The sequence below is a fragment of the Protopterus annectens genome, chromosome 14.part0, assembly GCF_019279795.1.
Source record: "Protopterus annectens isolate FY-2018-M chromosome 14.part0, PAN1.0, whole genome shotgun sequence".
Lineage (NCBI taxonomy): Eukaryota > Metazoa > Chordata > Ceratodontiformes > Protopteridae > Protopterus > Protopterus annectens.
Genome location: NC_056748.1, coordinates 1,057,084,540 through 1,057,100,721, shown reverse-complemented (window position 1 = coordinate 1,057,100,721; position 16,182 = coordinate 1,057,084,540). Strand labels below are relative to the sequence as shown.

The 16,182-nt window shown below is 37.0% G+C and overlaps 1 protein-coding gene across 1 annotated transcript in view; it reads right to left on the bottom strand.

Annotated features, from left to right (window-relative positions):
- NRG3 (neuregulin 3) overlaps positions 1 to 15,382 on the bottom strand; it is a 1,575,924-nt gene extending 1,560,542 nt beyond the window's left edge. Inside the window, exon 1 of the mRNA XM_044055654.1 lies at positions 13,801 to 15,382. Within this exon, the coding sequence (XP_043911589.1) occupies positions 13,801 to 14,488 (688 nt within the window). The 5' untranslated portion in view covers positions 14,489 to 15,382. The remainder of the gene's footprint in view (positions 1 to 13,800) is intronic.
- Between the last annotated feature and the right edge of the window lie 800 nt (positions 15,383 to 16,182).

Sequence of the window (16,182 nt, the reverse complement as noted above, 5' to 3'; positions counted from 1 at the left end):
AACTCCTGTAGGAGCTGTATGACCTGAACACTGTTATAAAAAGTAGCTTAAGTTATTGTTTGCTTTATTTTGAATCTGCAAAACCAAACAGCTAATATTTTGGAGTGTTTTAGTATTAAAGCTTTATTTCATATTTTCTGCCTCCATTGTTCTTTTGGACTTACAGCAGTGGTGTATCCATGGACAGATGACAAGAAGCTTCTCAAGTTTAATTCCTGATATTATCTTTACTGCCAGCTGCAAACCACAGTAGGGATACAGAGTCATTGCAGTACTGTTACTGTTGTGTTCAAGGCATGCTTAACTGGCATATGCAACCATGGCAATCCTGAGAAAAATCATGGACTGATTGAGTGGGAGCTGATCAAAAGCTAGGGCATAACAATAGCTGACTAGGCTGTCAACCCCAAGACTGTGCTGCCTCTGATGAAACTAGCCAGGGATAAAGACCTGGAATCTTTTTACTACCAGTTGGATACTAGGCCATCACAAAGAACTGCAGCCAAACAGACTGGACAGTTATTATGTCATGCTAGCTAAAAGGAGAGGCACTGAAAATGACATGGATGTGACAAAATGTATAGATGGACAGTAAGGTTAAGAAGGAACATAACACCAAAGATAAAGGCAAGAAATGTAATTGGATGAAATATGAGAGGAGAGTCACATTGCTAAGTTTTGTGACTGAAGAGAATGCGATTGTGAAAACTGAAACACATGCTTTAAATAAGGCTGTTCCAACATCTACAGAAATTGAGTCAGCCCTGTGTTGTAAACAAATGAGAAAAATGCACTTTTCTATCAGGAAGGGAAGTTCATACCCTACTAGATTCTGGAAAAATGATTTCCTTTACTAATCTTCTTCTAGTGTGTAAGCATAAAATTAGATTAGTAACAATCAAAAAGTGTAGGTAACGTGCATTCATGATGACAGAAAAGAATATGCTCTTGCAAATTAGAGGTTCCAACAGTTCTGGGAAAACTGTTGCATCATATGGTTGTAACCCCTGGTTTAACTTCTGATGTAATATTAGGGAAGGACATGCCCCATTTTGAAGCACTATAGTAATGCCACAGAAAAGAGAATATATAGACATAGTGTAGCAAGTCGATATACTCATTCACTTTAAGAATGGGATAGGAGAGCATAACACCCAGAGAGATTCAAATCCAAAGTCAAAATGGGGTTCTCATAGAAGTTACTAAAGGATCTATAATTTGGTTATAAATAGACACTAGAAAGGATCCTTTCTGTTATCAGAAGAATGCCGCAATGATAGAATAAAAGAAAAATAAAACTGTAAGAGGTATCAGTGCAGGAACTGAAAATTAACTGATAGGAAATTCTGAAATACAAATCAGTTCAAAACAGATTTATACCTTGGAACTTAGAAGTGCAGAAAAGATAACAATATGAAATTAAAAGGTATTTGAGTGATGACGTTCAGAACACAGTACCGAAAGTGAAATAAACAGGAACATTTACAGTTCTAAGCCTAATATAACACTCAGTAGTAGTTACCTGTAAGAAGGAAGAACATTCAAAATGATGCATTTATTTGACATATGTTAACCGGCATAGTCTGACTGAGTTAGTGCCCTTTTTCATCAGAGGCCTTGGGAGGAGAGTTCCACACACTAACAAATATAGAGAGTAAATAGCCCATTAATAAGAAAAAAACACAGAGTTACACCACAAGGTTAGACAGATGATCCATTTGTACAACTGAATTCACAGATTGTGCCAAATGCAGTTTGTCAAAGCTATTTACAAGATACCTTCATATGTACAACAGGAGAACAGATAGATCATTTAGAAGCAACTTTGTATATACATGCAGTGCCCTCAGTATAATATAATGCATTTGTCACCAGGTTCAGAAGAAGCATTTTAGATACCATAAAGATAGTAAGTTAAGAAGCAAATATGTTTCTTCTAGCAGTGTCCATAGCATAATAAAATATGTGGTCATCAAATTCAGTAAAACTATTAAAATATTCATGTAGGGATTCTTATAGGATGTAGATGTTGTAGTTGGGGGTGACATTAAGCATGAAGGTTTACAAGAAGCAGTGAAGGGTAATGAACTTTAGAGAGAAAGGATGATAGAGGTAAGGGAGAAGTGAGGGTTTTTAAGGTGTTGAAGCTGTGAAAGGGGTGTTAGCACCATTTGCAGTGAAAATACAAAACAAGAAAGGACAAGAAAGCGTGATGGTAGTGCACACTCAAGGTAAGGTATGACCTAAAAGAAAAGTGAGCACTGAATAGGCCTGTGTTGAGAGCTAAGTAAAGCAGAAGGTGATTTTTTTTTAAATGTACCTTTTGAAGAGGAAAACATAGAAGATGATTCACTAGCTGTATTTTTAGGTGAAGAAGCTTTACTTTCTACCTTGCGATCAGTTACTAAAGAAAGCCACAAACTTTAAAATATCAAATTAGGAAGATCACACTTTGAGCAAAATAACAGACACAACATGACAGAGGTTGTGCAGAAAGATAGTGAACAGGACATTTTATATCCTACCCTGTTTTATGTTAAAGGATGACCACTTATAATAACTTATAAATCAGTTACCAATGCCAAACATTATAGGACACTAGTAATGAAACTAGCCCATATTCACATGTTAGGAGGACACCTGGGGTAAAAAAAAATAAGGCAAGGGTATTAGCTGGATTTTACTTGCCAGGCATTATGAAAGTGACAGAAGACTTTTGTGCTTCCTTGTACAGAATGTCAGAAAAGTGAACCATCTCCTAGATATAAAAGTCACTTGATCCTAATGTTGAACATAATGCTATGGACATTGTGGGGTCATTAGTAAAATCCTGCAGTAGGTGTTAGTCATGGATTCTATGAAATTTCCAAAAGCAGTACCATTATGCAACTCTAATGGAAAGATTATGTCAGGGAACCAGTATTGTTATTTGTCTTTATAATGTCCTTGACGCCAGTGGTAGTGTATCATGTTAGTGCCCTCAAGTCAAACAAATATGACATTAGTGTGCCATCTGCAGACTGACAATGATTTTATAATAACAATGCAGAACAAAGAGAATTTAAACCAAATCAGGTATTAATGGTGGTAGTGCCTTCCATGTAAGGAATAAATACAGATAGCTATAAGTTAAACAGCCAGCTGGCTCACTGTCAGGGCACATGTTTTTCAGACAGTTAACTCCACTTCTGATAAGAAACCTAGCAGTGTCTCACAGGGCTCAGTGTTGGAACACCTCCTGTTGGGTATAGGTTCAGAGGCTCATAGGTGTGTACTAGGCTAATGGCCATGGGGCCTTTACAAACCTAGCCATAGAATTACCCTGGCATAGTGCCACCATAGTATGTACTTTTCTGAAGTGAAGGCCAATGTTGGGGGCCTGAGGCTCACCAAGTTCACTGATGATTGTAAGCTGGGGGCAATCATCAAATCCCCAAATGATGTTGACCTCCTACAAACAAGCCTAAAAATGACAAATGACTGGTGGCAAAACCATGGTCTGAGACCAAATGCTAAAAAATGTATAATCACACAATTTGGTAAATCAGACATCCCTGAAAATTATAATACTGATATAGCACACCCCTAAAAGTAGACCTAGTGGTGACAGACCTACGAACACAGATAGATACTAAACTAAGCTTTGACCACCAGGTAGTTACAGTAGTGAGGAAATCCTTCTGTATGGCTCAACTTATAAGTAAAGACTTGGTATCAAGATCAAAGGAAGTCATAGCGCCATTATACTCAGTCCTCATCAGGCCCATAATTGAGTACAATGTTCCCTTCAGCATGTACCTAACCAGGCACTTACACCAACTGGAGCAGCCCCAGAGGTTTCTCACTAAAAAAAAAAACAAAGAGTAAGACATATGTCTTATGCGAACCGACTAAAGGCCCTGTCCATCTCATACTGTTTATTGAAAGGGGACTTATGACTGACCTACAAGGCATTCTCTGATCCAGCCCTGATGAAAATGTTACATATTTGCAAGAAAGATTTTACAAGTGTTACACACTTCATGGACCTGAATCTTATTTATGATTCTAACAGAACTTGCTGGAGAGACAGATTCATATCCCAAAGGCTGCCTCATGTACAGAATGAACTTCCCATCTTCATAAAACAAAGCCTGTCCCTCACTCTCTTCAAAATTAGTTTGGATAAATGGATGGGGATCCATAAATTCACTCCTGGGGTACTGCCCATCTCTCTTATGGACAGAGGTAGTCTGTAAAATGACTCAGGGCTCCAACACCCAAAGACTCACTACCCTGATACTCTTATGGACAGAGGTAGTCTGTAAAATGACTCAGGGCTCCAACACCCAAAGACTCACTACCCTGATACTATCCCATCCCATATCTAGGGAATTAAGAGATAATATTGTTATATCCTGGGTATTACTGGCTAGGCTTGTAAAGGCTCTTGCGTCATTAGCCTATTGATCACCTATGAACCTATGACATATAAGTAGAAAAATGTAATAAAACAGAGAAATCCATGTTTAGGAAAGTTGTGGATGCAGATGATAAAACTGGAGCCATTTGTTGCAATACTTATTGAGCAGAATCAATTTATGTTTCAACTGAGGTTACTCATTCGAATTATGTATTGCAGGTACCTAAGAAGGTTACTTCAGATTGCCATGGAAACTAGGGAAGAGGAAAAGACACATTTCAAACCATGATAAAACACCTGGTTTGGACTGGTGAAACTCATAGTAAGGAAGCAAATGCAGAGAAGCCATGAACTCAAACAATGATTTTATAATAACAATGCTCAACAAAGAATTTTAACCATATCAGGTTCTAGTGGTGGCAGTGCCTTCCATGGAAGGAATTAATACAGACAGTGATAAGTTAAACAGTCAGTAGTATACTGAAGCTATGGAAAAAAACAAGAGAATGTTCCAGAGAGCTTACAAGCTGAAGTCTATATGACAGAGACCAGTGAGTCTCTAGCTGAAGTTCAAATGGAGGAATCCTTGTCAGAAGTTCAGAAGTACACAGGTAGGAAATTAAGGGAGCTATCTCAGAAATGCAGAGATAATTAAAGTAAAAGAACACACAAGAATACAGTCCCTTGAATGAAGTTTACACTTACAGAGTACTAGGCTACTGCAGTTTTAATTTAATTCTTAACTAGGATTACTGAGCTAATCCTTACTTATATAAAAAAAAGTAATGTCTTTCGGCTTTTCCCGGTTAGGGGTCGCCACAGCGGAACGCCGGTCTGCTTATGATTGGCACTAGATTCTTACAGTGCCAGTCCGACGACCTACCTGCATGTCTTTAAATGTCAGTCAACCGTGGGGAGGACATGCAGACTTCACACAGAAGGTGCTCCAGCTGAGAATTGAACCGGAGAACCTCTTGCTGTGAGGCGACAACACTAACTGCTGGACCACCGCGGCCTCAATCCTTCTTAGTATATGTGGATATTTTACATTGGCCTGAACAAATGTTCTACTGTTTGTATATTTGCAAACTATTTCACTTTAAGTGCACTGTATAGGACTGGACATTATTTTTTCCTCACTAGATATTCAAAATGAGAAGTGATCACAAAATCTGCTATATTCTCAAACAAAAGTAATTATGATACAGCATGCTCATCTTTCTAAACTATGTTTCCCACCTGCTGTCTTACACTGTTAATTTCAAAAATTATTTTCTCAAAGTGAAAATTGTTCTATCATGCATGATTTATGAAAACATGCAACTATAATAAAATTTTAAACATGTTATGATCATTGCAAGCTCAAATTGGAACCTTTAGAAAAAAGATCCCCTTTCTCTGGGTCAGTGCAACCTCCCTGTTAGTAGGGGAGTGGAAGATAGACCCTTCCACATGGGAGTAAGGAGACTGTAGCTTGCCCCTGAAATGAGCTCCTTTCCTGTTACTTTTGTCTCATTTTTGCTTAGTTGAATCTGTGTGAGAAACTGTTGATGACTTGTCATGGTTGCAGAAATTTCATATAATGATCAAGTTGACCACAAACTGCTATAGTACATGGGCTTCCCCCTTAACTTAAAAATGTAGTTCCCCATTAACTTAAAACATTATGTTTAGTATGTGGGTGTTCCCATTAACTTAAAGGATTATGTTATAGTACATGGGGTTCCTCATTAACTTAAAACATTATGTTAAAATACATGGGGCTCCCATTAACTTAAAACATTATGTTTCAGTACATGGGGTTCCCATTAATATAAAACATGCTATAGTACAAGGGTTCCCATTAACTTAAAACATTTTGTTTAGTATGTGGGGTTCCCATTCATTTAAAACATTATGTTTTAGTACATGGGGTTCCCCATTAACTTAAAACATTATGTTTTAGTCCGTGGGGTTCCCATTAACTTAAAACATTATGTTATAGTACACGGGTTCCTCATTAACTTAAAACATTATGTTATAGTACATGGGGCGGCCGCCGTGGTGCAGCAGTTAGCATTGCCGCCTCACAGCAAGAGGTTCTCTGGTTCAATCCTCAGCTAGGGTGCCTTCTGTGTGGAGTCTGCATGTCCTCCCTGTGGTCACGTAGGTTTCCTCCAGGTGCTCCGGTTTCCTCTCATATCCCAAAGACATGCTGTAGGTGGATTGGATACTCTAAACTGGCTCTAGGTGTGGGTGTGTGCATGTGTGTGCCTTCTGTGCAAGGTTGGGCGCCGGGCTGGCAACTCAACACAGTAAAACTCCACTGCCAATCATGAGTGGGCAGGTGATCCACTGTGGTAACCCCTAACCAGGAAAAGCCAAAAGAAGAAGAAGATTATGTTATAGTACACGGGTTCCTCATTAACTTAAAATATTATGTTTTAGAACATGGGGTTCCCCATTAACTTAAAACGTTATGAGTAGGTGCAGGTATGTAACATGCCAGGGTATTTGTTTTCTAGTACATATGATTAAGTTCTGTTTGGAATGCTTCCTTTTGAAAAGAACCAATTTTGGTACAAATTGCAGCTGACCAAAAATATACTTTAAAGAAAATATTGGCATATTCTGATCATTGTCATAATATTGTGCACATCAGTTTATGTGAGTATTTCCTTTTGTGCTGTATTATTTTAGGATTCTGCTCAACATGTATAAAATGAAAAAATATATAGCATTTACTTCTGTGCAATTGTTAAAAGAAGGATTGAGCTGAGTGTTTATGAACTACTGAAGAGAAACTAGGCTGTGGAATGGTTTTATTCTGTGCTGTGTTATTTTGCAGGATTTGAACTCTTGTTTTTATGATTAGAGTAGATGTGATGAGGCACTACCTCACTGAAAGTACAAAGACAGTATAATATGCAGGGAAGTAGATAGTCGGGCAAATTCAGAATAAACAAGTTCTAACATCTTCTTCAGACACTGGCATCCACATACTTCTCTGACTATCAAGACTTAGATTTAAGCACCTTTTTGAGGCACTGGTTTAGACTGTAAATCATTCACTACTTTGTTCATGCAATAACTCATTTCTATCAATTTAATATGAACTTATGAGACGTCTGATACTTTGTGTTTCCACAGAAACATGGCTGAAGAATAAACAGGGTTTCCAAGGTCAGGTGATATAGCGCCAGCCATCATGTTTCTAGAAACTCTGAGAGAGAGAGAGATACATACACACAGACACACATACACACAAATGTATACAGGAAGATGCACACACACACACACACACACAGACACACACCCACACAAATTCCCTGTCTGTCCCCCACCTCTCTTTCTCTAGGACTTGGAAGCTTTGATACAAAACTGACACTGTTATATGTCATAAACCAAGTTTGTTTGTGTCTTTCGGCTTTTCCCGGTTAGGGGTCGCCACAGCAGAACTCTGGTCCACTAACGATTGGTAGTTGATTTTTACGTGTCGAGTTACCAGCCCTGACACACAACCTTCAATGAAGGCATGCCCATTCACGCATATCTCCACGCAGAAGACGCTCTAGCTGAGAATCGAACCGGACAGCGTTTTAGTGTGAGGAGACAACAGCACCACCACCACGGGACATGCCATAAACCAAGTAGTGTTCTGAAAAAAAGAAAATATTCCAAAACTGCTTTCTAGACTTTTACAAAATATGATTATGCAAATATTTCACTTGCTACTCAATATAAAGGGATATAGTTTTGGAATATTCTGAATGTTTATTTACCGGAGGTCTATGCATACAGGTTTTAACTCACCTGACATCATTATGTAATCTTTATTAAAGCCAGCTGTTATTAGAAAGAATGTGACATTTTGTCTACATACATCCTCTCTAAACTGAACACTCAAATACCTTCTTTTAAATACTTCTCCAGTAACAAAGCACTTTCCAAGCACACATACACTAAATTCGGAGTACTGGATATTTATCTCTTGCCTTAATTATACATCCAATATACATTCAAATTAGTGCTTCATACAAGAAAAACAAGAAATCATGAAGTATCCTGGATTAGAAAATGTTGCTGAGCAAATATAAGTATATGTAAGAGGAGTGAGAAGACAGTGATTTGAGAGGGTGACACTTCATTAATTTTAATGTAATGACCAGCTGGAAAGAAGTGCTCTAGCCCCTCTGCCTGGCAGCAGAAAGCAAAAAGCAGTCAGAGCAGTGAAGTTGAATTCAGTGCCATATTACAGCAATCTCACTGCAAGCTGCGACACCTTAATATATTGCCTAATGGTGCAAGACGCAATTCTCATATCAAAGTCTTCACTGTGAAAACTACAATAGTTGTAGATGCAATTCCCATATCAAAGTCTTCGTTGTGAACACTACAATAGTTCTATACTGTACAGGTGCTGCATGTCAGGGATCTACACATCCTCTGAATGCAAATCATTTGCTTCATGAGAAATCACTTTAAATATTTTCACAAATATGCCTGAAGCAACCCCAAACAAGTTGAACTACAGATATTCCAACCATCACCATTTTGACAGCATGCATTTACACTAACACATTACATTTGAAAAGATGTTTTTGTATGTTTTCATTGCGTTTCCTCTTCACTTTTATGCAGCAGATGAAGAAATGTATATCTGTACAAATCTCTTGTGCTCTTCCTTGTATTAAATATATTACTGATATGTGTGTGTGTGTGTGTGTGTGTGTGTGTGTGTGTGTGTGTGTGTGTGTGTGTGTGTGTGTGTGTGTGTGTGTGTGTGTGGTGCTTGTGATTGTCTGCATCTATGTCTGTGTATGGCTGTGCAAGAATGGTTAACCAACATAAAATTAAAAAAAAAGAAATTCAACCACAGCCTTAGATTACAAAAGACAGATTAAAACTGATTATAGAGCATCAGATACCTGTCAAAATTAATGTAGTGACTAATTTGTAGATGGGCATCAGTTAATATCAACCAAAGTGAGACAATGACAATGTTCAGTATCCTATACATGCCTCAGCTGTCTGCAGACCATATGACATACCATTTGTTCATCTTATTACTGAAGGCAAAGACCAAATACACATAACTTAACTATGTGAAAGCATCCAGCTAAGCTAGACACTCCCTACTTCTATACAGAATCTATAACAGCATTAACATGTTTAAGTTTTAAGAAGTAAAGTGACTGAAACCTCAGAGACATATCATAATTAGCATTTGCTTGACATGATTAAACATGTGTGTATATATATATATATATATATATATATATATATATATATATATATATATATATATATATATATATATATATATGTATAGGTATATATATGTATAGGTATATATATGTAGTTGTGCATGCAGGTACTGTGTGTGTAACAATGCACAGAGTCCGAAAACAAAAGAGGAAGAGTGAGAGGTAGGACACAAAATCTACTGTGACATTTGAAACAAGTTCTATAATCCTGATTTTTCTTTCTCTTTAAAACATGTCAAAGAATAATATTTAAAATAAGCATTAGTATATAACATAAACAAGCATACGAGTACAACAAAAGAGAAACATATTTTCTAATCCATCAGACGATATTTGCTTCATCTGAAAATAAAACAGAATCCAATCCCTCATGCATCAGCCATGCCCAAAGAAGAGAGCTACAACTTGGAATTCAATACTGACCAAGCAGAACTCACACTCATACTGGACATTCAAGGCATGCTTATAATGTAAGAGGACAGTAGCAAACTGCATAAACTCATTTATGTCAGAGTTTCTGACACTTCTGTGGTAGTACCTTCAAATGTACATTTCCCTGTTTTATGGATGCTAGAAAGGAAATATATTATTATTCAGTTGTTAGAAATCTCAGTGTATCTAGTTATCAGAAATATCATTCTATGTAATAACATCTTAAGCTACTCAGATTGTTAATTAAAGAAATTTCTTTAATATACCCTGTCAAACATAAACACAAACTGGTGAAGGTTACATATTCCTAAAAAGGTCATAATTTCAGTGCAAGCTAAATTTTCACTAGGAATTGCATGTGTTTTTAATAGGCAATTGCACTATTTACAAACCAAGATTATATTTAATTAACATGAAAATTAGCATACATGTAGCTACAACTGTATACCAAAACCGCATTGTGCATGCTTTGAATATGTGTGGCATATATAAGTAAAAAAAATAATTAATTAATTAATTAAAGCAGCTATAACAAAATGAGACAGTTAATAAAAGCCTTATTCATCATGCATCATATGCAGTGAGAACCAGTATCAAGCTATTTAATAGTATATCATCCAAACTTTAACCATAAATTATAAGTAATATTGTTTCACAGCAAAAAAAAAAAAAAACTCAAACTGACTAAATAAGGATCTTCTCATCTGAGCTGTTCACATAATATTCAAGTGTATTGAAAGATAAATTAGATATATGCACAAAGACACATGGAGCATACACTGATGCTTTATTTTCTTAGCTGATATGGCATCCTTCATATACATTGAACAGGGTCTGAAGAGAGTTACATAAAAGAAATCAGGTATCTGCATTCACAGAAAAGCAGGAGAAAAACAAATATATTCTACAATTTCACTAGTTAAATGCACTGTTTATAATCTTAACATATTAAATGAAAGACATTAGGAACCTCTATTTATAAATTAGCATATATACCATAAACCTAAACCCAGTTTCATATATTCCATGTAATCCTCTTTTTTTCACTGTACCATGTCTCCTGTGTATGAGACTATAATTATCACTATAAGAATAAGTCGACATCATTCATTTGTGCTACATATTTATATCCTAATATTTATATTCTAACAATAATGAGGTGCAAGTCGAACATTCCCCTATAAACGTAAATTTAGGTAGAGAAGGGACTATGCAATTTATGTGTGTGTGTGTGTGTGTGTGTGTGTGTGTGTGTGTGTGTGTGTGTGTGTGTGTGTGTGTATGTGAGCGTATGTATATATATCTATATACAGATACATAAGTCTATAAAATTATATATATATATATATATATATATATATATATATATATATATATATATATATACACAATAGTTATTTTCAATAGAATGCATCAGTTCATAAGCACTTAAGAGGTAATTACAGATAATAACTATATCCCCTCTGGTGTACTCCTGACAAACAGCTACTGTGTGTGTGTGTGTGTGTGTGTGTGTGTGTGTGTGTGTGTGTGTGTGTGTACAGACACACACACACACACAATATAATTTTAACTAAAATGTTACTGTGCTACAAAGGTGAAAAATAATGAATAATTAACATTAACTACGATGTTAGTGTGCTAGAAGGGTGAAATAATGAAAAAGAATTATAGCAAATAAACCTGTTTTTGAGACCCCACAAAAACTGCCTGAGACATCATATCTTGAATGTAAGCATATTTCAGTCTTGTAAGGAATTCTACAAACTTTCCATATGAGCAAATTCACTATATATTTGCCTTTGCAATCGGTATTGCAATATTTACTTATAAAATTCACATTCATGACTAGAATTATATTTGCTGATATACCTTTCATTAAATGTGTACATTTCTGACTCAAAAGGCCTCTCAATAGTCCTAGCATGTGCCCACACTATAGAGATACAAGTGAGGTGCAGAAACCCCTTTTTAAAGGCTTGAATGTAATCAAAATCAGCAAACACTTGTAATACATTCATACATGATTTTCTGTTATACAGATGAATAGAATATATTCATGTTTTTATACATATCTTCACAAAATTGTGTGAATTGTAAAAGTAGAACAGCATTTTCTGTTTGGCTCAACCCAAAGCATTACATTCACTGAAAAATCAATTGTCATGCATGTGAAAATTCATAAGGCTTGGGCCCACAATCGATCTGTAACATGTTGCTGTACTGTAATGTTGAAATCAATTTCTAAGGAGAAACCTTTATTTCTAAATCTTGAGACAATAATAAATGTCCAGTTACCAATATCAAATAGCTCTTGCACTAAATTTGGGAATTATGGTTATAAAATGAGTAAAATATAAATGTGCATGAAAATCTCCCTCTCTCTCTCCGTGGCTGGATGCTCAGAGGTTTGCATTCTGTTTGTTTGAGAGTTCTGTTATCAGATAGTAACATTCACAGATTCTCTATCTAGGGGGCAATCAGTAAATAGATTCACTGAAATAAAATTTAAATTGCTAAATAAATGGACTCCCCAGAGGGAAATAAATGGACCCCCAGGAGAAATATTTATAACAAAAACACTTCTCGTTTAATTTCTGTTGTCCAAATCCTGTTAACATTCCAGTTGAACCAAACAAGCAACAGCTATATATTTTCAAGATGACTGTTTTATTTGTCTGGTTGTTTCAGAATACAATTCTTTCCACTAAAACATCTAAATCAGGCCTACAGATGATTGCCACATATGTAAATACTGTAATAACGGTTCAGTAAAAGCAAAAGGCCAAATATTCTTTACAATACCAATATATTCATACCCTGCATTAGTCCTGCATTTCTGTCATAAATCAGAAACAAGAGAACATTCACAAAACTCACCATTAATATACCATTACAACACAGCGTTTAATTTTAAATGATACAAATAATATTGTCATGTTGTTTTGCACTAAATGTTGTGCAGCTGTCACAGTTACAAACTCAGTCCTACCACACACTCACAAAAGGTGTCAGACAGGAATAATTTTTGAAGGCTTTTTTTCTGTTTGTCTACTGAATCTTGTCATGATGAAATGTGCTGGATTACTGGTTCACCAAATACTTAAAATCCATTTTCAGCCCTATAAAGGCATGTTTGTATTTGTATTTTGTTACATGCTCTGGGTAAACATAGCATAATAACTAGAAGCAACTGTATAAAAAAAGCAAAATGCACTTGAAAATGAAGGCATGCATTTTAGTCCCTTCAGTTACAGGCCTACCTGACACAGCAAAGCAACAATTCAAACAAAATTTACTTTAAAGGTTTCATACTTGTGCTAAAAATTTCATCACAATAAATGAATTTCCTCTTGATGAACATCTTAAAATATAGCATGATCAATACTGAAGCAAAATGCTACTGAATAAATCGCATCTTCAGAGTGACAACTTGTTTAAAAAAGCAGAAAGCTCAGCTCCGAAGATTTTTTTTTCCATGAGAGAGAGAGACTGCAGCCGTAGTTCACAAATGGTTAATGTTAGCGCTGTCAATTCCGGAATTTACTGACTACAGAAAACTACAGTTCTCAATTACTTGCTCTCAGCAGAACAAGCAAATATCGAAAGTACAAAGCACACATCCAAAATTACCATTAAGAGGACTTTATAAATTCCAGGTACTGAATACAGAAATAAGTATAGGACTGCTTACATGAATATGAATACATTTTTACTTACAGAATTTTGGAGTGGTAGACATGATGTCTTGGGTTGTTGTAGATTCCTGAAAATGTGGGATTGTCCAGGATGGAGTGGAGTCATGGAGATAAACTTTATTGGAAGAGGTAGCATAAGTTGCAGTAGGCCAAAGGGGCATTGAGTGGGGTGTAGGGGTGCCAGGCAGAGGGTGAGTAACAAGACCAGTGGTTGTAAAAGGGGTAAGTGGTGATTTGATACGGTGTGAGGTTGGAGCCCTTGAACTCAGAAGGGTCGTCTCTCTTGCTGTAGATATACTTTTCGGTGATTGGGTGGTTGTGGTAATCCTAGTACTTATTCGGTTGGGTGTCCTTGATGTAATGGTAGTTGTGGATTCAGGATTTTTGGGGTATGAACTAGGTTTTGATAGAAATATGGGGTCTTGCCCAATTCCCTTGGCATCCACTAAATCAGTCGGAACATAATCCTTTACAGATCCTACGACTATCCACTTTAGTAGCATCAGACTTAGTCCTAAGCCAATGAAACCAATTAAAAGGGGCACAACACAAAGCCATGTTTGCTGACGGTTCCAGACAATACAGCCACTACATCGAACCTCCCTAGAATTGGAAGCCCCGTCCTGTTCGTCTGTGGAGGTCCCACCTGTAGCCTCGTCAGCTGCTGCTGGGCACACAGGTGGTGAAGTGGAAGCAATTCCTTCACTCATTCTAATTACCTTTCACCCCTGAAAAGGCATCAGGACCATTTAAGTAAGGGTTGTAGCACTGAATACAGTAACAGGAAAATGTCAGATAATCAGTTGGTGTGCCAGGAATAAATCAGTACAGCAACAATAGAATATTATAGCTCTCCATTACAAATACAGAAATCTTCTCAAGTACACCCATCAGACAGCTGCTGAATCAGCTAAATCATACAATCCATTCCTCGAGTTATCATTCCAAGCATCCTTAATTTCCTTTTTGTTTTCCTGCAATCTTCCATGTCTTTTGTTTGGAGCCACAGACATAGGTTTCCAGTATTAAGGGAAGCATCCTTTAGAATCAAAGATTAATTACATTCCTGCACATTGTGTTCTTCGGATAGAGCTCTCTGTTCACAGCTGCAGCAGCAGCATACGGCTGGTTCTCTGACAGGAGAAGGAGCAGGAGGATGCACCTGCTGTACAGCAGCCCTGCAGCCAACCCCTGGCCAGTACTTCAGAAGACAGACCAATCCAACAGCAGATCGTGTGTGTGTGTGTGTGTGTGTGTGTGTGTGTGTGTGTGTGTGTGTGTGCGCGCGTGTCTGTGCATGAGTGTGTATGTGCATGTGTGAGAGAGAGAGATCTCTACAGCAACAGCAGCAGCAACACAGAAGAAAATCTCAGACAATAGCACGCAGATGAAGCAAGAAGAGGCAAATGCAGCGGCACAAAACAGTGAAGCAGCTCATGACCAGCTTATAGCTCCGGTGCTAATATTTCCTCTGTTCTCACACAGATAGACAGCAAGAAGAGAGAGAGAGAGAGAAAAACAGAAAAATCAAGACACGTAGGCTTTTAGAAAAAAAAGCACCTCCCCCAGTCTAATGGAGGCTTCTTAATGCGCTGAAGATAAATAAATGATCTGAGCAAATCCCTCAGGAGGGCTATGCCACACTCCTTCTCTTTAACAGATATAGAAACTGTCCTCCAGATGCTAATCCAGTGGGGTCACAGATGTATTTATATGAACGACAAATGAGAAGAGGGTGACTTTAGATGTACTATACAGATTTCTACCAGACAGGATGTAAGGAGTGATTTGTATGCCAGCCATAAGGCAACTTCCAAGAAAAGAGTTCAGAGGAAAAAATAATGTTACATCATATGTTTAAAATTGACAAGTACTTTGACAGTCTCCTATGACTCAGGTACACTGGTTTTGATCATAGACTAACATTTAGAACAAATTAAGGCAGGAAATTAAAGCACTTTTACTGCTAACACCTAATGGTGTAACAGGGCTTTGGGTTAAGACCTACACTAAAATTGTGCTCAAGTTCTAACTTAAAGACATGGTGTGTGTGTGTGTGTGTGTGTGTGTGTGTGTGTGTGTGTGTGTGTGTGTGTGTGTGTGTGTGTGTAGGGCCATGCATGCAAAAAGAATGCAACACGCGCACGCACACACACACACACACACACACACACACTATTCTTTTAGTACAATACAAGCCATTTTTGACCTTTAACTTTCAACAAGACTACGTTACTTCCTAACAAAAACTAATTCTTCCTCAGCGATCACAACATGCATGATTTTAACAATAATAAGAACTGCAACTTCGCAGCCACTAATTTTAAACTTATTTTTCTAATTCAGGTGACTATATATAAGCATTTATTTTAAACTTCCTTAAGTTTCTATTTTAAATGATGCA